General features: G+C 41.3%; 1 protein-coding gene across 7 annotated transcripts in view; it reads left to right on the top strand.

The window, feature by feature from the left end:
• Positions 1-7,956: 7,956 nt before the first annotated feature.
• acat1 (acetyl-CoA acetyltransferase 1) overlaps positions 7,957-25,188 on the top strand; it is a 29,596-nt gene continuing 12,364 nt past the window's right edge. For 4 of the 7 annotated variants that reach the window (XM_078930929.1, XM_078930928.1, XM_023962149.2 and 1 more), the window contains exons 1-5: positions 7,957-8,115; positions 17,507-17,554; positions 17,780-17,897; positions 17,997-18,092; positions 18,171-18,271. In XM_078930929.1, coding sequence (XP_078787055.1) covers positions 8,068-8,115; positions 17,507-17,554; positions 17,780-17,897; positions 17,997-18,092; positions 18,171-18,271 — 411 coding nt within the window. In that variant the 5' untranslated portion in view covers positions 7,957-8,067. Of the gene's footprint in view, positions 8,116-17,506; positions 17,555-17,753; positions 17,898-17,970; positions 18,093-18,170; positions 18,272-25,188 lie in introns of all 7 variants that reach the window. The other 3 variants (XM_078930930.1, XM_078930931.1, XM_023962150.2) reach the window with 3 other exon arrangements.

Raw genomic sequence — 25,188 nt, 5'->3', positions numbered from 1 at the left:
ATGGCTAGAAAGGGCTGGCCTACAATACAGCACTGAAGCACTCATCCTGGCAGCTCAGGAACAAGCCCTGAGCACCAGAGCCATAGAGGCTCAGATCTACCACACCAGACAAGACCCAAGGTGTAGGCTGTGCAAAGAGGCGCCTGAAACAATCCAGCACATAACTGCAGGATGGAAGATGCTGGCAGATAAAGCATACATGGAGCGCCACAATCAAGTTGGCTGGAATAATATACAGGAACATGTGTGCAGAATATGGACTGGAAACCCCAAGGTCAAAATGGGAAACACCTCTGAAGGTGGTAGAGAATGAGAGGGCAAAGATCCTGTGGGACTTCCAGATCCAGACTGATAGGATGGTAATGGCGAACCAACCAGACATTGTAGTGGTGGATAAAGAACAGAGGAAAGCCGTTGTGGTGGATGTGGCAGTGCCAAGCGATGGGAACATCAGGAAGAAGGAACATGAGAAACTGGAGAAATACCAGGGACTCAGAGAAGAACTGGAGAAAGCCTGGAAAGTGAAGGTGACAGTGGTGCCTGTGGTAATTGGAGCACTCGGGGCAGTAACCCCCAAGCTGGAGGAGTGGCTACAACAGAAAGCTGGAAAGACCTCAGACCTCTCAGTCCAGAAAAGCGCAGTGCTAGGAACAGCTAAGATACTGCGTAGGACCCTCAAGCTCCCAGGCCTCTGGTAGAGGACCCGAGCTTGGAGGAGAAACCACCCGCGGAGAGTGAGAGGGGCGTTTTTTTTTTATTTATTTACTTATTTTATATATATATATATATATATATATATATATATATATATATCTTATCCAATTCTGCCAACTTAAATGAATTACTTCTATTGGTAACAAGTAATTGAGTTAAATTTATTCAACCTAATTTCTTACGTCTATAAAACTCAATAGTTGTTAATATAACTCAAATTTACATATTTATTTAACTAAATATCATATTACTCCAATTCAAGTAATTCTTGAACTCTCATATGTCTAAGTTTGAGCCGCAAGATCCTCATTTTTATAACAATTAAAAAAAAAAAACAGTATGTGCTTGGTGCCTTCATTCATTTTGTCCATAGTCCATATGTTTTGGCCCCTTCGTGATTTTCCCTCTAGACTGGGACAGGCTTGCCTGTCGGGGCCGTAACAGTGTTCTTTCCCACTACCATGACAAAGGTGGATAAAAGGTGGAGAGGATTTCATGTAATCCATGGACACCAGTGAAGATCACTGTTAGAGCCATTTTAAACATTCTAAGGCATTGGTACTGATATGTTGGTCAACTTTGGAGCCCAGCTGTTCTATTGGCTGAAGAGGTATGACGTAGGTGAGTAGGTCGGTTTTGGGCATTAGCGAAGCAGAGCTAGAGAGCGCACTAGTTTTTGACCGTACTTAAAGTTCCTTTGTTTATATGTTTTTTGGATTTACATTTTTGTAACAACCTTTTTTGGAAATTAAACATTCAAAATGAGGAACTTTGACTGTGGAAGTTCATTAACGAAAGACGCGTCAACTATAAGTTCTGACTCTACAGCTTAAGTGTGTATTTCAGAAATTAGACGGATCCACTCTTACCATCACAAATTATTGAAGAAAAAAGGTTCTAGTGCGGGGGTCGGCAACCCGCGGCTCCCCTAGTGGCTCCCTGGAGCATTTTCAAAAATGTTTGAAAATGTAAAAAGATGGGGGAGAGAAATATATTTTTTGTTTTAGTATGGTTTCTGTAGGAGGAAAAACAAGACAAAAACATTAACATTTTCCAATACTGTAAGAAAGTGTAGAAAAACTTTGTAGCGCCAAGCAGGTAGTCACTTGCAGAGGGCTACACAGGAGCCAAGCTGTCTGGAAGTTGGGCTGTCAATCAACTGGCTGCACTGGAAAAATGTCCATGTCCCATACAAGTCACGTTTGCGAACAATTTCAGAGAGGAGCAGGTATAAAGCTTCACTGAGAACAGTCTGCTTTCTGATATTATGACCCCTTTACTTAAAACACACACTGCATTGAACATTGCACAGGTGTCATCAACCTCTCTCCCTCCCACACTCATGGTGCAGCATAAAGAAACAACATAACAAGAAGAATAAACTAAGGTGGAACAACAAAACTGCCATATGAAAAGAAACATGGGCAAACAGAAACGCTCATGCTGAGCCCTGATAAGATCAGGAGACCGCATCCCACAATCCCCTGCTGCTAACAGACCTAAAATGCACATGACCACCACTACAATATTACTTTTTTTTACTTTATTGTACAACACGAAAGTACAATACAAAACACAAATTTACAAATTAAACTTCAGATATGCCAGGGGAGCATTCTTTTGTTCAAATCCTCAAAATAAAAATGACATCAAAAATCAGATTTCTTTATTAAATTTCTTTAATTTTATCAAAGCAATGAAACATAATTCATTGATATTGTAGCGACACGGGGCTTAGCCCCGCCTTCAGCCCCTAAGGCTCATGGGAAGTGGGGAGTTTCGGGGTAAAACCTTGAGTGAGAGTGTTGTGAAATGAAGTGAGGTCCATGCTGTTTTTGCTGTGTAAGTGCTTAATAGTGGGCTTGAAGCTAAAGAGGAAACTTGGAACGCTTCCTGTTTATTTTTGCTGGAGACTGTCCGGAGTGGTGCACTGTTTGGGACATGGTCAGCTCTTCCATGAGGCAACTATTTTTTTTCTTTCTTTCTTTATTTTTTCCATGAGGCAACTATGCTGGCAGTCTGGTTTTATCTTCCCCGCTAAAGTGACGTCCTGGCTGGGTCGTTACACAATAGTAATGAAGTCAAACTTCCACAACAGAGCAGTCCCGTGACGCGTCGTTCTCCCAGAATGCACTGCAGGGCAAATAAACATTTAATCGTTAATAATGCTCATTATGTGTTTGAAACAACTTAATCATTTTGATTGCAGGCTAATATAGTTAATATAGATACACATTGCATGTGTTGCCTTCATTATTAGGCTTAAATAGGGCTTTTTATATTTTGCGGCTCCAGAAAGATTTGTTTTTTGTTTTTTTCGTCCAATTTGGCTCTTTCAACATTTTGGGTTGCCGACCCCTGATCTAGTGGGTCTAGATGACCCCACTCCCAACGTTAACGTGCCTAGGATAGCACAAAGGTTACACTAGGTCCTAAAAACCTCAGAGATGCTCTGTCTGCTCAGATAATCTCCCTGGATGGTTTAAGTATAGCCCCCAATTCCACAGTTATATAATTTTATTTGGTTGTATTTATTTGTCAAGCCTTTAATGATGAGGCTGAATTTGGCGTCTGGATTTTAGCTTCTACTTTAAAGTTTTATTACACTTAAAAGGTTTTTAAATATATTAAAACTAATTTTACTGTTATTTTTTTGAACTACATAAAGATTTATGATTCGGTTTGCACAAGCTCGGGCGCGCTTGCTAGCGGTGGTCACGACTATTCAAAGAACACAGAAAGAATGGTGACCGACGTCTCAGAGGAAGAGTGATAAAAATCTGTCAGATGGTCCGCCCTTCCATGAAGGAAAAGCTGGTGGATGTTATAGACACTGTGCATCGACTAGGCAATAAGAGGCAGCCTTCAAGCAACACACGGCCCAGAGCTATTATTCTACAGTTCATCTCTCGGCTGGGCAGGGATGCAGTCTGGAAGGCGGCGAAGAATTCACCTTACATGAAGGATCACGGTTTGCAGTTCAAGGAGGTTTTTTCCAAAGGCGACAGAGAGAGGAGGCTGCGGCTGTGGCCAGAGATTCAGAAGGCTCGAGCTGCTGGAAAAGTTGCCTACTACGCTGGTGCCAGGGCCTTCATCCAAGGAGAAGGGGAAATCATCTTTGGTGATCAATAACATATCTTCATTTAAAAAAAAAGGAGAAGAAGAGGGAAGAAGAAGAAAAAAAAAAGAAAAAAAGGTTCCATTTGAAGTGTTAACACACTGGACATATGATTGTCGCTTTTCTTGACATTATTATATTCAAAGAGGGTGTTGAGTTAATGCCTAAATGTTCTGTGTTAGTGTTATTTTTTTCACACTAGTTTGATTTAATAAGGTGCGACTGCGTTTGCTGTTGACCTATATATATATATATTTTTTTTTGGACTAAAGCTTTTTTACAAGTTAAAAAGGTTCTATTTTTCTACCAATTTTTCTACTTTTTTATGTCATTATCTGTTTTCTCGTTAAATGCCAGAGGGCTAAGGAATAATGTAAAGCATAAGGCCTTATTTTTGTTTGCTAAACAGCAAAAAACTGACTTTGTTTTTTTTCAGGAGTCTCAGTCTCTTGCTAATTTTTGGAAAGCTCAGTGGGGGGATGACTTTTGGTTTTCACATGGTACAGAATTCTCTGCAGGAGTATGTTGCGTGAGGAATAATTTTAAGGGGGAAGTTTTGCACACCGATTCTGATACAAATGGTCATTTTATTTGTCCAATTGTAAAGATGAGCAATATTCATTGCATGATAATCAATATTTATGGCTACAATTCCAGCTCTGATAACAATCGGCTTCTGGATACTTTAGAAGATAAAATATTGTTCTGGTTAGCCAAATTTCCAAGCGCACATGTACTAATCAGAGGTGACTTTAATGTGGTGATGGACCAAAACGCTGACAGATGGCCTCCAGGTCAGACTCTAAAGTCTACATCAAAGCTGAAGCTGTTGGTAGAAAAGCTGGATTTCTGTGACATATGGAGGACCAAATTTCCTGATAAAAGGGAGTATACGTGGAGTAATAAAAGCAGATCAAGGCAATCACGTTTAGACTTTTGGCTTCTCTCAAAGGATGTAGACAAAGAGAATGTTTCTGCAGACATTTTAACAACACCACTAACTGACCACAAAGCCTTAACAATTAGAATTCAATTCTTTCCTGATGAAAATGGGTCTAGAAAAATCTGTTACTGGAAATTGAATGGTACGTTATTAAAGCATGAATGTGTTCAATCAGTGATTAAGAAACTCATTAAACTTTACTGGGATAAAGCGCAACAGGAAAATGCTTACAGTACAAACTGGGAACTCTTAAAATTTGAAATTCCTAAATTTTTGCAAAGATATGGCAGCATTCAGGCGAAATCTAAACGTAAATTAGAAGAAGAAATTATCGTTGAAATTACTGAACTTTCAAGTTTACCATCAGAAAACCTAAATGAGGAGCAAAATTTAAGATTAATAGATTTACAATTAAAACTGGACAATATGTACAAAGCTAAAGCCGAAGGAGCTTTTATAAGATCTCGACAAAAATGGTTGGAACAAGGGGAACAAATGACTTCTTATTTTTTCAAATTAGAGAAGTCACAAGCAAAGTTTAATTCGGTGTTACAGTTAAATATAAATGGAAAAATTACAAATGATAAAAAGCTTATTTCTAGTTTTTGTCATGATTTCTACTGTGAACTCTATAAGACAACTTTTAGTCAGGAAGCAATGAACTCATTCTGTGATTCCTTGAATAATATAAATAAAATCAGTGAAGAGGATAAATTGGGTTGTGATTCTGTCATTTCTTTACAGGAAGTTTCAGATGCTATTAACAATCTAAAAAACAACAAGTCCCCTGGGAACGATGGAATAACAGCAGAATTTTATAAGCTTTTCTCAGAAGTCTTAGCCCCATTTTTACTGAATGTTTATACAGAAAGTATCACAAATATGACTCTTCCAGCCAGCATGACTCAGGGTGTTATTTCCCTGATCCCCAAACCCAACAAAGATACTTTGCTGATAGATAACTGGAGACCTATTAGTCTACTTAATAATGATTATAAAATATTTGCCACAATATTAGCCATGAGAATGAAAAGTGTTCTTGATACTGTAATAGATGAGAATCAGTCAGGTTTCATGAAAGACAGATGCATCTCCAACAATCTAAGACTGGTTTTAGATCTTATAGATTATTCAGACCTCATTGCTGATGATGATAGCTTCATTCTATTCCTTGATTTTTGTAAGGCATTTGATACTGTTGAGCATCCTTTTCTATTCTACTGTCTGCAAAAGATGGGTTTTGGGGATTATTTGTGTAGTGCTGTTAAAACACTCTATGCAAACGGAAACAGTTCTGTTAAGTTGAGTGCTGGCACCACTCGCAGATTCTGTCTCCAGAGAGGAATAAGACAGGGGTGTCCCGTCTCTGTGTACCTGTTTCTCCTGGTTGCACAAGTTTTCTGCAGATATATAAAATCAAGTAATATTGATGGTATTTCCATTGCTGGTAAAAACATTCTTATAAGTCAACTGGCTGATGACACCACATTATTCTTAAAAAACTCCTCACAGGTTCCCAGGGTTCTTCAGGTTATAGAAACATTTTCAAAAGCATCTGGACTTTATCTAAACCTAAAGAAATGTGAGTTATTTCCTCTGAAACAATGTGCTCTAACATCCATATATAGTATAGTAGCAGAAGCAGAAGGAATTTCCAGACTAGTCTACATTGCTTCCTCACCATCTCTGGACAGTAAAACTGCAAAAAGGATTGATCAGATACTTTTTAATTTTCTTTGGAGAAACAGAATCCACTATGTACGAAAATGAGTAGTAATGAATTCATCAAAAGACGGAGGACTTGACTTTCTTGACTTCTCCACTCTGAACAATGTCCTCAAAATTAAATGGTTAAAAAACTTCTTAAAAAGTGAAACCTCATTTTGGAATTTCATACCTAAATATATATTTGATAAGCTTGGTGGTCTGCCATTTCTTCTATTATGTAATTTCAGAATAGAGAAAATTCCCTTAAAACTGTCTAAATTTCATAAGCAGGTTTTATTAACATAGACTTTGATCTACAAACATAATTTTTTTCCTCATCGCTACTATATTTGGAATAACGCAGATATTCCACACAAAAACAAGAGTATTTTTCTTGAAAATTGGTTTGAAAAGAACATTTCTCTTGTGACACAGCTGATGAATCCACAAGGTAACCTGATGTCATACGTTGAGTTTCTGTCCACCTATAGTCTGCATGTCTCACCTGCAGAGTTTGCATTGGTTACTGGAGCATCCCAGGTGCTGTTAGACTTCTGTGGAGCCGTTCTCCTTCAAATACTCCATGTTTTCCTCCCAAATTAACTGATTTGTGGCGTGGAAAGATTTGTTTTTCAGCTGGCAGGAATAATCAAAGTATCCGTTCTCTGTTTCAAAATGACCGTATGTTATCTCTGACTGGAACAGCTTTGGATGTAGAATTCAGTGGGAAAAGGTTTGGACCCTGCCCCAAAAGTATTTCATCGCCAATAAAATCAGAGAAATTTCTTTCAAAATTCTTCATAAATTTTATTCAGTGAAACATTTCTTTACCAAATTTTAAAAAAGATCTGGACATAAACTGTTCATTTTGTCATTCCTCACCAGAAACTGTGCCTCATCTTTTTTGGTTTTGCTCTTTCACTCAACTATTTTGGAAAGATGTGATACATTTTATGAGAACTCATCTATGTGAAGATTATAAATTAGTTTATGAGCATATTATTTTGGGATATTTTACACAAGAGAAACTTATGCAGATAAAATATATGTAGTTAATTTACTCATAATTATGGCTAAACCCTTTATACACAAGTGTAAATATTCCACAAAAAGCCAGTGTTTTATGTTTTTCAGAAAGAAATGGTTCTGTATGTGAACAGTATCAAATCCTCGACTAACAAAAAAGCTGTCAGAACAGTTGAAACATGGTCTCTCCTGAAACTTTAACAGATTCCTTTGCCTTTATTATTTTTGTTTTATTTTTGCATAACCAGTTTTACATAGTTATTATTATGGTTTTTGTTTTTTGTTCATTCTCCTGGCAAACGTGAAGATTATATTTTGCACACAGTGTGGAGTTTTGTTTTTGGTACTATGTAAGTGCAATATTTGTTAATAAAGTTTATTTAAAAAAAACACCGTCATTTAAAAAAAAAAAGCCTGTGGGTCTCGCGTTAACTGAATCTTACTACAATTCCCAGAATGCTTGGCGGAACCAGCCCCGGACTCTGATTGGCTGCGTTCCGCCTGCGCTTGTCTGAAGGTGAAGTAGCAAAATTTGGGTCACAGACCCGTCCTCGTCTCCATGATGTGGTCCACTGGACTTCCACGTTTCGTCCTCTGCAGACATCAGGTAAGACCCACGGCGGAACATCCGGTTCTGCCGGTCTGACCGAGCAGCAGAGCTGTTTTTGGCCGCAGTGAAGGCAGCTCCGCTAGCAGGCCTCTGGGACCGACCTGAGGAGAACCTCCGAACCGGAACATTCAAGTTAATAATGATGGAAGCAAAACTGGGTTCTGATCCGAACGGTCAATTAAGGACAACTCTGTGAACGACAGATGTTTACATTTACAGTAGCTTTGGGTTTAGGCGGTATCTGACATAAATCTTTCATCTGTGACCCGGATGTTAACCCGGGGGGTCAGAAGGTCGGCTAGGGGCCAAATCCAAAACACAACGAAGGTCGAAGGCCGAACAGGATAAACTTCTATGGATCAAACTAAAACAAAACGTTACTTTTAACATGAGCATGAATAAAAATAGACCGAAAACATTATTCCGGAATTAATCAATTTATAAATAAATCATATTCCTAGATAAATATTAGGTATGTGACGAAAAATTCAAAATTCATTGGATTGCCCTGATTTTGTCGCTGGAAAGGACTTAAAGAAAGCTTTCCAGTGGGATAAAGATGATTTAGATAGGTATAAAAATCAATAAAGGTGTGGCACTTAGGGATGGGTATCGTTAAGGTTTTAACGGTACTACTACTCTTATCGATACTGCTTATCGATCCGGTATTTTAACGGTACTCTTATCGATACTTTTTGAGAACGAAAAATAAATAAATAAATAACAAATGAAGAACATAAAGTGTTTTATTTCCTCATTATGCAACAACATTGATTTTTTAACAAAAATTTTTACTTTATATACATGAGAATGTTCCAGACAGGATATTCATTTAATTATTTAATCTAATTTCTTTATGAGCGTGATGTTTCTTTTGATCTTTTGTCCATTTTCCACAACCTTGAATAGACTGTTCTGTCTGTCAAACACCAGAGTTAAGTTAAGTGAGATAATGGAAACAAATTCACTTTGATGCAGACTCCTTTATATTTATTTATTGTTTTAAATCCAGTAAACCCAATAAATTATATTAATTTTACGGATGACAACTATCGTTAGTTATTAATTATTATTAAGTATTAGGAAGCAGCTGATAGTTTGTCACGGGTCTGGAATCATAAGCGGTGAATCTAAGCCCCGCTCTCTACCTGTTTGTGTAGAACACGCCGCCCCAGCGTGTTCTACACAAACAGCGCAACATACGGTCATCGTAGCAGCGAGGTGACAGGATGGTAGGGGCTGCTGATGCAAACTTCATTAATTTTACGCAGAAACGTTAGTTCTTAGTCCAGGGCGCTCACGTGTCCCCTACGAGATCGCCACTCACTGTGTGTGCGCTGCCTTGTCTTGTGTGTGTGCGCGCGCGGCGCGTGCTGTCTGAACAACAGCCCCGCCCCCCCTGCACACAAATAGACAGACGGAGCTCTCCGCTTCAATGAGAATACCGAAATTAATATCATCATTAATTAACGGAAAATTGACTGACTTGGTGAGTTAAATATGGCAGAAAACGCTTGTGGGACACACACAAAAAAAAGAAAAAGTAACTTCTCCAGTACCGATAGCAGAACCGTTCAGGTCAGATCTTAACGATACTGCGGTCCCGAAGAATGTGGCCCCGGGGCTGGTTCAATACCGGGGCACGGTACCCATCTGTTTTATGAAATAATTTTTTGCAGGTTCGAGGGAGGTAGGCACTGAGCAGAAACAAATGACTCAAAGACTGCAAGCTAGAATAAAATGTGTCTTTTTATTCCCCGCTTCAAAACAGTCACACAACATAACACAGGAGTTTAAGCCATGCAGTTTCAACAGAAAACATTTCATCTGCCCCTACCGTGACACACGGACTGGAGAGCCAACAGTCCCGATAGAGTGGCTTGAAACAAAACTCCGGCTGGGCGTTCGTACGTAACCCACAGCAGACTCTGAATAAAGTTGGGCTTCCTTATCTTTTATATTCTTTGATGAGCGTGAGGAAAAGGAGGGCCGGTCCCTTCCCGCAGGCTCACCCTGCACGTAGACTCATCCTATACCATCATAAACATGTCAGAATATCTTCTACAGAGCACTCCTTTTACGGGTCAGTAACAGGATAAAATTCTAAACATTGTCAGGATATGCTCTACAGAGTCCTCCCTTAACAGGATAAAACTTTATATTAAACATTCCTTTTGGGGGTCAGTCATAGAAACATCATAAACATATCAAGACATTCTCCTTTTTTGGTTATTAGCAACATAGAACCTTATATAAGAGTACATAAGAGTTTACATAAGTATTCCTTTTTTGGATGGTCAGCCACAGAACATTATCTTTAATGCAGGGCAGAAGGCTCCCCCCCTGCCTACAGTGCATTATCCATCTCACCATCCCTAGTGGCACAAGTGTGAAAAATAAAGCAAAAGAACAAAATGTTTGTTACCCGAAGCAAAGATGTGTGGGCGGTACCACAATTACAAGAACTACACTGGATCTAGACCTGTCAGCAGCTCACCATCTGCTCACCATCTATGGAAGCGATTATGTAGCATAAATAAAAAGCAAAGTCAAAACCAGAAATGCTTTTTCATTTTCAAAATGAAAAAGCATTTTTTGACTCAAAAATAAAATGAAAAAGCAATCCACCAAAATGCTTTTTCATTTCCTTCCTCAACACAGCTTATTCTGTCACTTAATTAAAATTAAAATTAAAATGGTATTTGACATTTCATTTTCAAGACGTTCTCTGGTAAATGTGTAGCATAATTCATTTAGAAATGTCTAATTTGACAATTAAAATGGATTAACAGAAATGCTTTTTAATTTTCAAAATGAAGCTGCATTTTTTGACTCAAAATTAAAACGAAAAGGCAATACTTCAAAATGCTTTTTCATTTTATACCTAAAACCGCTTATTCTGTGTCATAATTAAAACGAAAATGCAAAGAGGGGATTGCATTTGCATTTTAACATCCACCCCGCGCACCTTGTCACAATATTCATTTAGGAAAAGCATTAGGAGAGGGGAGGCGGGGCGATGACGTCACTGCTTTCTCCGTGTGTCCGGCTGCTGACTGACGCTCACACACACACACACACACACACACACACACACCAGGAGCAGACTGTGTTAGCGGCAGAGACGAGGGTTTTGTGATGGTTGTGAACTTCTGATGAGTTTCCACAGCTTCTCAGGACTAAGTAGCTGCATGTCCGCCGTCTGCGGTCCTCCTCCTGACGCACCGCAGACAAGCTTTTTTCTTCGGACCGCCAGCTGCCTTCGCACAGCGGAGCGCGAAGCTCCTGATGATCGCTGAAGGCGGAAATGCTGCTGCGATCTGAGAAACCATCATATGAATTTGTGTTTCCAGTGGTGTCCAGAACAAAATAATGACCGATTCCCACATTTTTACACATTTATCTGCAGCTTCGCGCTGAATTTGCTGTTTGATTTATTAAGATCCAGGAATCCAGGTTTGAACAGGACCCGGTTTTACGTAATCTTAATGTGAAAAATGCAGCAGAATGTTCCTTTAGCTCCCTCGCGAATCAGAAGCTGTGAATCGTAAGCCAACTTCAGCGTCGTCTGACCGCACGGATTTAAAAATATATGATCGAGCAGAGCAGGCCCTAAAATATTAGCATAACTGTAATAAAAGCACATTATGAAGATAGTCTCCTGCAGCTTCGCGCTGAGTGAGTGTTTTTGGTCCAACCAGCAAACGTTTAGCATGGAGAAATCTGCTGTCTGTTGATGGAGCTCCAGCTGTCATCAAACAGTAAATTCACCGCGAAGCTGCAGATAAATGTGTAAAAATGTGGGAATTACATCAGTCTTTATTTTGTTCTGGACACCACTGGAAACACAAATTCATATGATGGTTTCTCAGATCGCAGCAGCATTTCCGCCTTCAGCGATCATCGGAGCTTCGCGTTCCGCTGTGCGAAGGCAGCTGGCGGTCCGAAGAAAAAAGCTTGTCTGCGGTGCGTCAGGAGGAGGACCGCAGACGGCGGACATGCTGCTACTTAGTCCTGAGAAGCTGTGGAAACTCATCAGAAGTTCACAACCATCACAAAACCCTCGTCTCTGCCGCTAACACAGTCTGCTCCTGGTGTGTGTGTGTGTGTGTGTGTGTGTGTGTGTGTGTGTGTGTGTGTGAGCGTCAGTCAGCAGCCGGACACACGGAGAAAGCAGTGACGTCATCGCCCCGCCTCCCCTCTCCTAATGCTTTTCCTAAATGAATATTGTGACAAGGTGCGCAGGGTGGATGTCAAAATGCAAATGCAATCCCCTCTTTGCATTTTCGTTTTAATTATGACACAGAATAAGCAGTTTTAGGTATAAAATGAAAAAGCATTTTGAAATATTGCTTTTTCATTTGAATTTTGAGTCAAAAAATGCAGCTTCATTTTGAAAATTAAAAAGCATTTCTGTTAATCCATTTTGAATGTCAAATTAGACATTTCTAAATGAATTATGCTACACATTTACCAGAGAACGTCTTGAAAATGAAATGTCAAATACCATTTTAATTTTAATTTTAATTAAGTGACAGAATAAGCTGTGTTGAGGAAGGAAATGAAAAAGCATTTTGGTGGATTGCTTTTTCATTTTATTTTTGAGTCAAAAAATGCTTTTTCATTTTGAAAATGAAAAAGCATTTCTGGTTTTGACTTTGCTTTTTATTTATGCTACATAATCGCTTCCATAGATGGTGAGCTACCAACGAGCCTGGAGCTGACAGGTCTAGATCCAGTGTAGTTCTTGTAATTGTGGTACCGCCCACACATCTTTGCTTCGGGTAACAAACATTTTGTTCTTTTGCTTTATTTTTCACACTTGTGCCACTAGGGATGGGTACCGTGCCCCGGTATTGAACCAGCCCCGGGGCCACATTCTTCGGGACCGCAGTATCGTTAAGATCTGACCTGAACGGTTCTGCTATCGGTACTGGAGAAGTTACTTTTTCTTTTTTTTGTGTGTGTCCCACAAGCGTTATCTGCCATATTTAACTCACCAAGTCAGTCAATTTTCCGTTAATTAATGATGATATTAATTTCGGTATTCTCATTGAAGCGGAGAGCTCCGTCTGTCTATTTGTGTGCAGGGGGGGCGGGGCTGTTGTTCAGACAGCACGCGCCGCGCGCGCACACACACAAGACAAGGCAGCGCACACACAGTCAGTGGCGATCTCGTAGGGGACACGTGAGCGCCCTGGACTAAGATCTTTTTTTTTTTTTTTTTTCTCTTTCTTTAACTTGTTCTGTCCAACAGCTGAGCAAACAGATTAGAGCTGAAGGCTTTTTGTGTTGGACAGGTTTTACTATCACAAAAAGAGGTTATATAGCTTCAAGAAACTAGAGTGTAGATTTGTATAAACCCCTTTTTGTCGTATTATTTTGTATTTATTTGTTACATTTAGTGTGTGTGGGGAGGGAGAGGGGAAGAATGTGAGGGGAGGGTGGAAGAGAGTAAAAGGAAGAAAGGTGAAAAGGTGGGGGATACAAGCACTGATTTGAATAAGTTATTATTTTAAGCTGTAACAATTATACCAGATCTGCTGGAAAGACGAATGTTACATCAAAGGTGAAAATCTGACACTAAGATGAGCGGAAAAAAAACTGTCCATCAATACACTGTGGGTAAGGAGGAGGGATGAAGCAGACAGGGAGCAGTGTGGCAGTGTGCACGTGCACGTGCACATGGGGGTGGAGATACATGCATGCTGCCGACGTGAACCGTGTGTTCATAAAGGGAGCCAGATCCTACCCAGCCAGACCAGCCAGACCAGGAGAGGGGAGGAGAGCCCCCCAGGCCAGAAGCCCCCCCAGCATCCGGACCCAGGCAGCCCGGGAGGGGAGGAGGAGGGGACCGCCCACCCCACCAGCCAGGCACAGAGAGGGCCCCCCTACAGGGGCCCCCCCAATGCCCAGAGGCACAAGCGAACCCAGTGTCCGGCCCCCAGGCCACAAGACAGGAGCGCTTAGCCGTACCAGGCGGCAGCCATGGGGGCCACCGGGCGCCGGACACCGAGACAAAGGCCAGGGACGAAGCCAGGGCCCCCGGAGCCGGCCACCACCCGACCGGCGCCCCGTCCCCGCAAGCCAGCCCAGGCACGCGACCCTAGCAACCCAGGGATCGCCACGCACCCACAGCCACAGCCACCCCCCTAAAACCCTACGCACTACAACCCCCCCCCCCCGCCATAATATCTGACCCCCCCTCCCCAACCCTCTCAGTGCCCTCCCCTCTCTGTGATGGGGAGGGAAAGCCCCAGAGGGTCCCAGCGAGCCAGCCCCCAGGTCGGTCCTACCCATGCACTCACACACACATACTCACAATCATCTGGTTACCCTCCCTACCCCCGCCGCCAAGCAGTAACCCCCCCCCCAGCCGGCCGACCCCCAGCGCCGCATGCCCGACCCTTCCCGCAGCCGACAGGACACCCATAAGCCCGGCCGCCCTGAGAGGACCAGGCGGGTGAAGACCGGCCGCCCCCCCCCGACCCCACCCATGTATGGAGGTGTGGGAGTGCTGTGTGTGTGCTGCAGGTAAAATAGGAGGTCACCAGTGTGGGGGGATCCACCGCTGCCAAGCCGCAAAGCCCCCCACTCTGGAGTCCCTCTGTGAGTGGTGTGTATTTGCTGTGTGTGTGCTGCTAGCATGCAGTGTGTGTGTCTACAGAGGAAGTTAAAATTGTGGGGGGGCCAGGGAAAGGTGAGCACGGATGTTTCACCGTGCCCCCCTCCACCAGACCCTCTCCACAAGGCCCTAGATGAATCAGAGTGTCTAATATGCAAGTAAAAAGCGGGGAGGAGGGCGGGTGCCAACGAGAACCCAGAGAGGGGCATCCCCAGTGAGCCCCGCCAGCATACCCCTCCCATCCAGATCCCGGGGCCCTATGTGCCTGTGTGCAATATTTGTTTGGGTGAGAGCGGGGAGGAGCGGGCGGATGGGCACAACCGGGGGAGAAGGCTCCCCCGAGCGACCGGCCCCCCAGCCGGCCGCGGTAGGCGCCCCCCCTCCCAGAGCGGCCGGGCAGCCAGAAACGCCAAGCCAGCCGCAGTTGGAGGCCAGAGCCTCGCGGCGCAGAGAGACAGCCAGCAAGGAAGGGTCCCGGTGCCAGAACGGGGGGGCAGGGGACCCAGCCCGACCATTCATACCCTGGCCCCCCTAAGGACTAGCACACTGCCCCCCCCAAAAAATAAATAAATAATAAAATAATAATAATATTAATAATAATAATAATAAAATAATGAATATAATAATAATAATAATGAAATAAACCCACCCAAGTGAACCCATTAACCCCTGCTGTGACTGCGGCGCCGACCCCCGGGGGGCCAGGCCACGCGCCAACTACCGGCCACGGGCGAAACACCGGCCACGGGCAGATGACCCCCAGCCCCCGCCACGGCGACCAGCCACCCAGCACGGCACCCAGCCGCCGTTCCCGGTCAGCCGCACTGCCTACCCTGCGCCCAGCAGGCACCCGCCCAGGAACCCCTGCCAAGTTGCCGGCAGAGTGTGCGCCCCCACCACCACCCCACCCAGGCAACCAGAGCCCCGAGCCGGGAGAACGACAGGCCCGGCAGAGCCCACCCCCCCAAACCCACCCCGGCTCAACCTATCACCATCCCACCCCCACTAGGTGATGTGACTAACCAGCTGGAGCCAGGGAGAGTCTGAAGCCGACAGGTTTTTTGTGGAGGACATTATCTCTAAACTAATATGCTCTGACATGAGGTTTCTGTAGTGGTTGATGCTAAGATTATTTTTAGATTTCCAGTTTAGGAGGATAGTTTTCTTTGCGATACATACAGCGGTGAGAACCATATAAGCCTTGTTAGATTCCATGTTGATGTTATTCAGGTCACCTAATAAGCAGAATTTGGGGCAAGCAGGAATCTTATGATTAAACCAGATTGATAAATCCTCACAAACCTTACGCCAGAATGATTGGACAGGTGGACAGACCCACAGGGCATGCAAATAGTCGTCTATGTTGTTACCTATGCACTGTGTGCATATAGCAGACTGATTGAGACCCATTTTAAATAACCTCTGTCCGGTGTAGTGAGTTCTGTGGAGAATCTTGTATTGAATAAGTTGCAGATTAGGGCTTTTGGTCATATTAAAGGCATTCAAACAGATCTGTAGCCAAAATTGATCACTAGAATTCAATGACAGCTCAGACTCCCATTTTGTCATGGGTAAGTAAATGGTTTCATCTATGTCTGATAACATCTTATAAATTTTGGAGGTGAGTTTGGGATTTTTAAGGTCCATGAAATGTGTTACCGTAAGGGGAGGGTCTAGGTCTATTTGGGTCAGGCAGTATTTAGTGCTTATAGCTGATTTAAGCTGCTGATATTCTAGAAATTTGTTTATACTAATTCCATAGGTTGAGGATAACGTTGAGAGGGACATAAATTTTCTATTCTGAATTATATGCTGGAACTGCTGGATTCCTTTGTTCTTCCATGAAGCAAAATGAATCATGTTTTTGTTAATCAAAATGTCAGGGTTATTCCAAATGGGGGTAAGTTTACATGGAAATAATGTGAGGTTGTTTTTTTTAAGAAAATGGACCCTGGACTAAGATCTAACGTTCTTAGTCTAGCATTCAAAAAGAATGCTGTGTAGTACTACATATTATTCAGCAATGATATTCAGAAATCATCAGATGTTTGGCCTTTGAATTCAGCCACTGGTGCAGCTGCTTTAAGGGGGTAGCAGATGTTTTAGGACACGTGACAGATGTGGTGGACAGAATCCGGTCCTTCTCCAAAATAAAACTTCCTTCATAATTAGAAAATTAACATAAATTTACAAAAATCTAAGTCAGCGTATGTATCATCTCTTTTGTCTGCGGCCCGGCAGCAGGGAACTCGCAGACCGGTTCCGGTGGCCTGGGCTTAGGGACCACTTCCCTGGACAACAACATTCTAGCGTTAGCATTTAGCTCCAGACCACACAGTCACCAGTTTTCGGTGTTTAACTTGCTTAAAATAAACATCTGGTCGTTTAACACACAGTCATGGACTTTAAAGGAGCTGGATAAGTAAAAAAATAAAGAGGGAGAGCGGAGAGATGTCTGCTTTAAATGGAAGATGCTTGGTCTACGAGTGGGAGCTGCTCCATCTTTCTGAATGTTACATCTTCAACATTTGTTTAATACCTGCCAGGAATCTCATTTCAAAGGACAATTAGACTTTCAGAGTGTGTGTGTGTGTGTGTGTGGGGGGGCACTGAGATAAAAGTACTGCGGTGAATACATGGGTGTGACAGAATACGTGTCCCGTCTTCAGTGCTCTGAAGACACTTTCATGTGAACATTAGCTTCCTGATTCTGCTGTGAATTCATGTCACAGATGATCTGAGACTGTGGTACTGTGTGTGCAGACCCAGAATGTCCTGTCAAGAACACACACATCCACCCCTCCTTTCCAGGTAAGAGTATGTTTGTCAGTTCTACCGCACGTCCAGTAGGGATGCAACAACTCTGTCTTCACAAGTCGCTTCAACGTTTTGACAAGCTTTAATGTTATTCCATGAAATAAACCTAATTTTACTTTGTTAAACTGCTTCTATGCTATCATTCAGAGATACTGCAAAAGTCTTCTTAGTTCATCAATATTTACCCCCACAGTGTTTCAATCGTCTACATCTCCTCAGGAGGTGGTCATCGTTAGCGCCACGCGCACCCCCATGGGCTCTTTCAAAGGCTGCCTGGCGGCAGTTCCAGCCACCAAACTGGGCTCTGTGGCCATCAGAGGCGCTGTTGAACAAGCAGGTGAGTTCAGTCAAAGGTTGTCTTCTCCTTTTTCTGGAAGGGACGTTGTTGAATTTAGGTCCTCTTGATCTAGTTGCAGACTAGATTTGTTGTCTGCAGGAATAGCTCCTGAGGAGGTAAAAGAGGTCTACATGGGAAACGTGCTTCAGGCTGGACAAGGTCAGGCCCCCACACGACAGGCCCTGCTAGGAGCAGGTATACGGAACATCCAGGTAACCCCCATTTCCTGATGAAGCCAATGCACGGACATGAAACATTGCTGATTGTCTCCAGGCTTGAGCCTGGGAACCCCGGCAACAACCATCAACAAAGTCTGTGCGTCTGGAATGAAAGCCATCATGATGGCAGCCCAGAGTCTGATGTGTGGTCACCAGGTAATGTTATTTTACCAAATAAGATGGTTAACCATGTTAAATGGGTTACTAATGTCTCATGCAGGTGACTGACTAACTTATGAATGGCTGCTCATGTTTAGAATGTTAGACGTTTAAACAATAAAACGTAGAATGTTTCACACCTGAGGTCATAAAATCAGATGAATGATGTCAGTGATGTGTCAGCTTAGTTTGTGTTACTGATGTGTGTCAGCTTAGTTTGTGTTGCTGTTGTGTGTCAGCTTAGTTTGTGTTACTGATGTGTGTCAGCTTAGTTTGTGTTGCTGTTGTGTGTCAGCTTAGTTTGTGTTACTGTTGTGTGTCAGCTTAGTTTGTGTTATTGTTGTGTGTCAGCTTAGTTTGTGTTACTGATGTCAGCTTAGTTTGTGTTATTGTTGTGTGTCAGCTTAGTTTGTGTTACTGTTGTGTGTCAGCTTACTTTGTGTTACTGTTGTGTGTCAGCTTACTTTGTGTTACTGATGTCAGCTTAGTTTGTGTTATTGTTGTGTGTCAGCTTAGTTTGTGTTACTGATGTCAGCTTAGTTTGTGTTACTGTTGTGTGTCAGCTTAGTTTGTGTTACTGATGTCAGCTTACTTTGTGTTACTGTTGTGTGTCAGCTTAGTTTGTGTTACTGATGTCAGCTTAGTTTGTGTTACTGTTGTGTGTCAGCTTAGTTTGTGTTACTGTTGTGTGTCAGCTTAGTTTGTGTTACTGATGTCAGCTTAGTTTGTGTTATTGTTGTGTGTCAGCTTAGTTTGTGTTACTGTTGTGTGTCAGCTTACTTTGTGTTACTGTTGTGTGTCAGCTTACTTTGTGTTACTGATGTCAGCTTAGTTTGTGTTAATGATGTCAGCTTACTTTGTGTTACTGTTGTGTGTCAGCTTAGTTTGTGTTACTGATGTCAGCTTAGTTTGTGTTACTGTTGTGTGTCAGCTTAGTTTGTGTTACTGTTGTGTGTCAGCTTAGTTTGTGTTACTGATGTCAGCTTAGTTTGTGTTATTGTTGTGTGTTAGCTCAGTTTGTGTTACTGTTGTGTGTCAGCTTACTTTGTGTTACTGATGTGTGTCAGCTTAGTTTGTGTTATTGTTGTGTGTCAGCTTAGTTTGTGTTACTGATGTCAGCTTAGTTTGTGTTATTGTTGTGTGTCAGCTTAGTTTGTGTTACTGATGTGTGTCAGCTTAGTTTGTGTTACTGATGTCAGCTTAGTTTGTGTTACTGTTGTGTGTCAGCTTAGTTTGTGTTACTGATGTCAGCTTAGTTTGTGTTATTGTTGTGTGTCAGCTTAGTTTGTGTTACTGATGTCAGCTTAGTTTGTGTTACTGTTGTGTGTCAGGTTTGTTTGTGTTACTGTTGTGTGTCAGCTTAGTTTGTGTTACTGATGTGTGTCAGCTTAGTTTGTGTTATTGTTGTGTGTCAGCTTAGTTTGTGTTATTGTTGTGTGTCAGCTTAGTTTGTGTTACTGATGTCAGCTTAGTTTGTGTTATTGTTGTGTGTCAGCTTAGTTTGTGTTACTGATGTGTGTCAGCTTAGTTTGTGTTACGTTGTGTGTCAGCTTAGTTTGTGTTACTGTTGTGTGTCAGCTTAGTTTGTGTTATTGTTGTGTGTCAGCTTAGTTTGTGGTACTGATGTGTGTCAGCTTAGTTTGTGTTACTGATGTTTGTCAGCTTAGTTTGTGTTACTGTTGTGTGTCAGCTTAGTTTGTGTTACTGTTTTGTGTCAGCTTAGTTTGTGTTACTGATGTGTGTCAGCTTAGTTTGTGTTACTGATGTCAGCTTAGTTTGTGTTACTGTTGTGTGTCAGCTTAGTTTGTGTTACTGTTGTGTGTCACTTTACTTTGTGTTATTGTTGTGTCAGCTTACTTTGTGTTACTGATGTGTGTCAGCTTAGTTTGTGTTACTGTTGTGTGTCAGCTTAGTTTGTGTTACTGATGTCAGCTTAGTTTGTGTTACTGATGTGTGTCAGCTTAGTTTGTGTTACTGTTGTGTGTCAGCTTAGTTTGTGTTACTGTTGTGTGTCAGCTTAGTTTGTGTTATTGTTGTGTGTCAGCTTAGTTTGTGGTACTGATGTGTGTCAGCTTAGTTTGTGTTACTGATGTTTGTCAGCTTAGTTTGTGTTACTGTTGTGTGTCAGCTTAGTTTGTGTTACTGTTGTGTGTCAGCTTACTTTGTGTTACTGTTGTGTCAGCTTACTTTGTGTTACTGATGTCAGCTTTGTTTGTGTTACTGTTGTGTGTCAGCTTAGTTTGTGTAACTGATGTCAGCTTACTTTGTGTTACTGTTGTGTGTCAGCTTAGTTTGTGTTACTGTTGTGTGTCAGCTTACTTTGTGTTACTGATGTCAGCTTAGTTTGTGTTACTGATGTCAGCTTAGTTTGTGTTACTGTTGTGTGTCAGCTTACTTTGTGTCACTGTTGTGTGTCAGCTTAGTTTGTGTTACTGATGTCAGCTTAGTTTGTGTTACTGTTGTGTGTCAGCTTAGTTTGTGTTATTGTTGTGTCAGCTTAGTTTGTGTCACTGTTGTGTGTCAGCTTACTTTGTGTTACTGATGTGTGTCAGCTTAGTTTGTGTTACTGATGTGTGTCAGCTTATTTTGTGTTACTGTTGTGTGTCAGCTTAGTTTGTGTTATTGTTGTGTGTCAGCTTAGTTTGTGTTATTGTTGTGTGTCAGCTTAGTTTGTGTTAATGTTGTGTGTCAGCTTACTTTGTGTTACTGATGTGTGTCAGCTTACTTTGTGTTACTGTTGTGTGTCAGCTTAGTTTGTGTTACTGATGTCAGCTTAGTTTGTGTTATTGTTGTGTGTCAGCTTAGTTTGTGTTATTGTTGTGTGTCAGCTTAGTTTGTGTTACTGTTGTGTGTCAGCTTACTTTGTGTTACTGATGTGTGTCAGCTTACTTTGTGTTACTGTTGTGTGTCAGCTTAGTTTGTGTTACTGATGTCAGCTTACTTTGTGTTATTGTTGTGTGTCAGCTTAGTTTGTGTTACTGATGTCAGCTTTCTTTGTGTTACTGTTGTGTGTCAGCTTAGTTTGTGTTATTGTTGTGTGTCAGCTTAGTTTGTGTTACTGTTGTGTGTCAGCTTAGTTTGTGTTTTTGTTGTGTGTCAGCTTAGTTTGTTTTACTGTTGTGTGTCAGCTTAGTTTGTGTTACTGTTGTGTGTCAGCTTAGTTTGTGTTATTGTTGTGTGTCTGCTTAGTTTGTGTTACTGATATGTGTCAGCTTAGTTTGTGTTATTGTTGTGTGTCAGCTTAGTTTGTGTTATTGTTGTGTGTCAGCTTACTTTGTGTTACTGTTGTGTGTCAGCTTAGTTTGTGTTACTGATGTCAGCTTTGTTTGTGTTACTGATGTGTGTCAGCTCAGTTTGTGTTACTGATGTCAGCTTTCTTTGTGTTACTGTTGTGTGTCAGCTTAGTTTGTGTTACTGATGTCAGCTTTGTTTGTGTTACTGATGTGTGTCAGCTTAGTTTGTGTTACTGATGTCAGCTTTCTTTGTGTTACTGTTGTGTGTCAGCTTACTTTGTGTTACTGTTGTGTGTCAGCTTACTTTGTGTTACTGATGTCAGCTTACTTTGTGTTACTGTTGTGTGTCAGCTTACTTTGTGTTACTGTTGTGTGTCAGCTTACTTTGTGTTACTGATGTCAGCTTACTTTGTGTTACTGATGTCAGCTTAGTTTGTGTTATTGTTGTGTGTCAGCTTAGTTTGTGTTATTGTTGTGTGTCAGCTTAGTTTGTGTTACTGTTGTGTGTCAGCTTACTTTGTGTTACTGATGTGTGTCAGCTTAGTTTGTGTTATTGTTGTGTGTCAGCTTAGTTTGTGTTATTGTTGTGTGTCAGCTTAGTTTGTGTTACTGTTGTGTGTCAGCTTACTTTGTGTTACTGATGTGTGTCAGCTTACTTTGTGTTACTGTTGTGTGTCAGCTTAGTTTGTGTTACTGATGTCAGCTTAGTTTGTGTTATTGTTGTGTGTCAGCTTAGTTTGTGTTACTGATGTCAGCTTACTTTGTGTTACTGTTGTTTGTCAGCTTACTTTGTGTTACTGTTGTTTGTCAGCTTAGTTTGTGTTACTGATGTCAGCTTACTTTGTGTTACTGTTGTGTGTCAGCTTAGTTTGTGTTACTGTTGTGTGTCAGCTTAGTTTGTGTTACTGTTGTGTGTCAGCTTAGTTTGTGTTACTGTTGTGTGTCAGCTTAGTTTGTTTTACTGTTGTGTGTCAGCTTAGTTTGTGTTACCGTTGTGTGTCAGCTTAGTTTGTGTTATTGTTGTGTGTCAGCTTAGTTTGTGTTATTGTTGTGTGTCAGCTTAGTTTGTGTTATTGTTGTGTGTCAGCTTAGTTTGTGTTATTGTTGTGTGTCAGCTTAGTTTGTGTTATTGTTGTGTGTCAGCTTAGTTTGTGTTACTGTTGTGTGTCAGCTTAGTTTGTGTTACTGATGTCAGCTTAGTTTGTGTTACTGATGTGTGTCAGCTTAGTTTGTGTTACTGATGTCAGCTTTCTTTGTGTTACTGTTGTGTGTCAGCTTACTTTGTGTTATTGTTGTGTGTCAGCTTAGTTTGTGTTACTGATGTCAGCTTTCTTTGTGTTACTGTTGTGTGTCAGCTTACTTTGTGTTATTGTTGTGTGTCAGCTTAGTTTGTGTTATTGTTGTGTGTCAGCTTAGTTTGTGTTACTGTTGTGTGTCAGCTTAGTTTGTGTTACTGATGTCAGCTTTCTTTGTGTTACTGTTGTGTGTCAGCTTACTTTGTGTTATTGTTGTGTGTCAGCTTAGTTTGTGTTACTGATGTCAGCTTAGTTTGTGTTACTGTTGTGTGTCAGCTTACTTTGTGTTACTGTTGTGTGTCAGCTTAGTTTGTTTTACTGTTGTGTGTCAGCTTAGTTTGTGTTATTGTTGTGTGTCAGCTTAGTTTGTGTTATTGTTGTGTGTCAGCTTAGTTTGTGTTACTGATGTGTGTCAGCTTAGTTTGTGCTACTGATGTCAGCTTAGTTTGTGTTATTGTTGTGTGTCAGCTTAGTTTGTGTTATTGTTGTGTGTCAGCTTAGTTTGTTTTACTGATGTGTGTCAGCTTAGTTTGTGTTACTGATGTCAGCTTTCTTTGTGTTACTGTTGTGTGTCAGCTTACTTTGTGTTATTGTTATGTGTCAGCTTAGTTTGTGTTACTGATGTCAGCTTAGTTTGTGTTATTGTTGTGTGTCAGCTTTGTTTGTGTTACTGATGTCAGCTTAGTTTGTGTTATTGTTGTGTGTCAGCTTAGTTTGTGTTACTGTTGTGTGTCAGCTTACTTTGTGTTACTGTTGTGTGTCAGCTTACTTTGTGTTACTGATGTCAGCTTAGTTTGTGTTATTGTTGTGTGTCAGCTTAGTTTGTGTTACTGATGTCAGCTTAGTTTGTGTTACTGTTGTGTGTCAGCTTAGTTTGTGTTACTGATGTCAGCTTACTTTGTGTTACTGTTGTGTGTCAGCTTAGTTTGTGTTACTGATGTCAGCTTAGTTTGTGTTACTGTTGTGTGTCAGCTTAGTTTGTGTTACTGTTGTGTGTCAGCTTAGTTTGTGTTACTGATGTCAGCTTAGTTTGTGTTATTGTTGTGTGTCAGCTTAGTTTGTGTTACTGTTGTGTGTCAGCTTACTTTGTGTTACTGTTGTGTGTCAGCTTACTTTGTGTTACTGATGTCAGCTTAGTTTGTGTTACTGATGTCAGCTTAGTTTGTGTTACTGTTGTGTGTCAGCTTAGTTTGTGTTAATGATGTCAGCTTACTTTGTGTTACTGTTGTGTGTCAGCTTAGTTTGTGTTACTGATGTCAGCTTAGTTTGTGTTACTGTTGTGTGTCAGCTTAGTTTGTGTTACTGTTGTGTGTCAGCTTAGTTTGTGTTACTGATGTCAGCTTAGTTTGTGTTATTGTTGTGTGTTAGCTCAGTTTGTGTTACTGTTGTGTGTCAGCTTACTTTGTGTTACTGATGTGTGTCAGCTTAGTTTGTGTTATTGTTGTGTGTCAGCTTAGTTTGTGTTACTGATGTCAGCTTAGTTTGTGTTATTGTTGTGTGTCAGCTTAGTTTGTGTTACTGATGTGTGTCAGCTTAGTTTGTGTTACTGATGTCAGCTTAGTTTGTGTTACTGTTGTGTGTCAGCTTAGTTTGTGTTACTGATGTCAGCTTAGTTTGTGTTATTGTTGTGTGTCAGCTTAGTTTGTGTTACTGATGTCAGCTTAGTTTGTGTTACTGTTGTGTGTCAGGTTTGTTTGTGTTACTGTTGTGTGTCAGCTTAGTTTGTGTTACTGATGTGTGTCAGCTTAGTTTGTGTTATTGTTGTGTGTCAGCTTAGTTTGTGTTATTGTTGTGTGTCAGCTTAGTTTGTGTTACTGATGTCAGCTTAGTTTGTGTTACTGTTGTGTGTCAGCTTAGTTTGTGTTACTGATGTGTGTCAGCTTAGTTTGTGTTACTGTTGTGTGTCAGCTTAGTTTGTGTTACTGTTGTGTGTCAGCTTAGTTTGTGTTATTGTTGTGTGTCAGCTTAGTTTGTGGTACTGATGTGTGTCAGCTTAGTTTGTGTTACTGATGTTTGTCAGCTTAGTTTGTGTTACTGTTGTGTGTCAGCTTAGTTTGTGTTACTGTTGTGTGTCAGCTTAGTTTGTGTTACTGATGTGTGTCAGCTTAGTTTGTGTTAATGTTGTGTGTCAGCTTACTTTGTGTTACTGATGTGTGTCAGCTTACTTTGTGTTACTGTTGTGTGTCAGCTTAGTTTGTGTTACTGATGTCAGCTTAGTTTGTGTTATTGTTGTGTGTCAGCTTAGTTTGTGTTATTGTTGTGTGTCAGCTTAGTTTGTGTTACTGTTGTGTGTCAGCTTACTTTGTGTTACTGATGTGTGTCAGCTTACTTTGTGTTACTGTTGTGTGTCAGCTTAGTTTGTGTTACTGATGTCAGCTTACTTTGT

This window comes from Oryzias latipes, chromosome 14 (genome assembly GCF_053564925.1).
Source record: "Oryzias latipes strain Hd-rR chromosome 14, Olatipes_Hd-rR_3.1".
Classification (NCBI taxonomy): Eukaryota; Metazoa; Chordata; class Actinopteri; order Beloniformes; family Adrianichthyidae; genus Oryzias; species Oryzias latipes.
The sequence above is the reverse complement of the archived record's forward strand: the minus strand, read 5'-3'. Positions and strand labels throughout refer to the sequence as shown.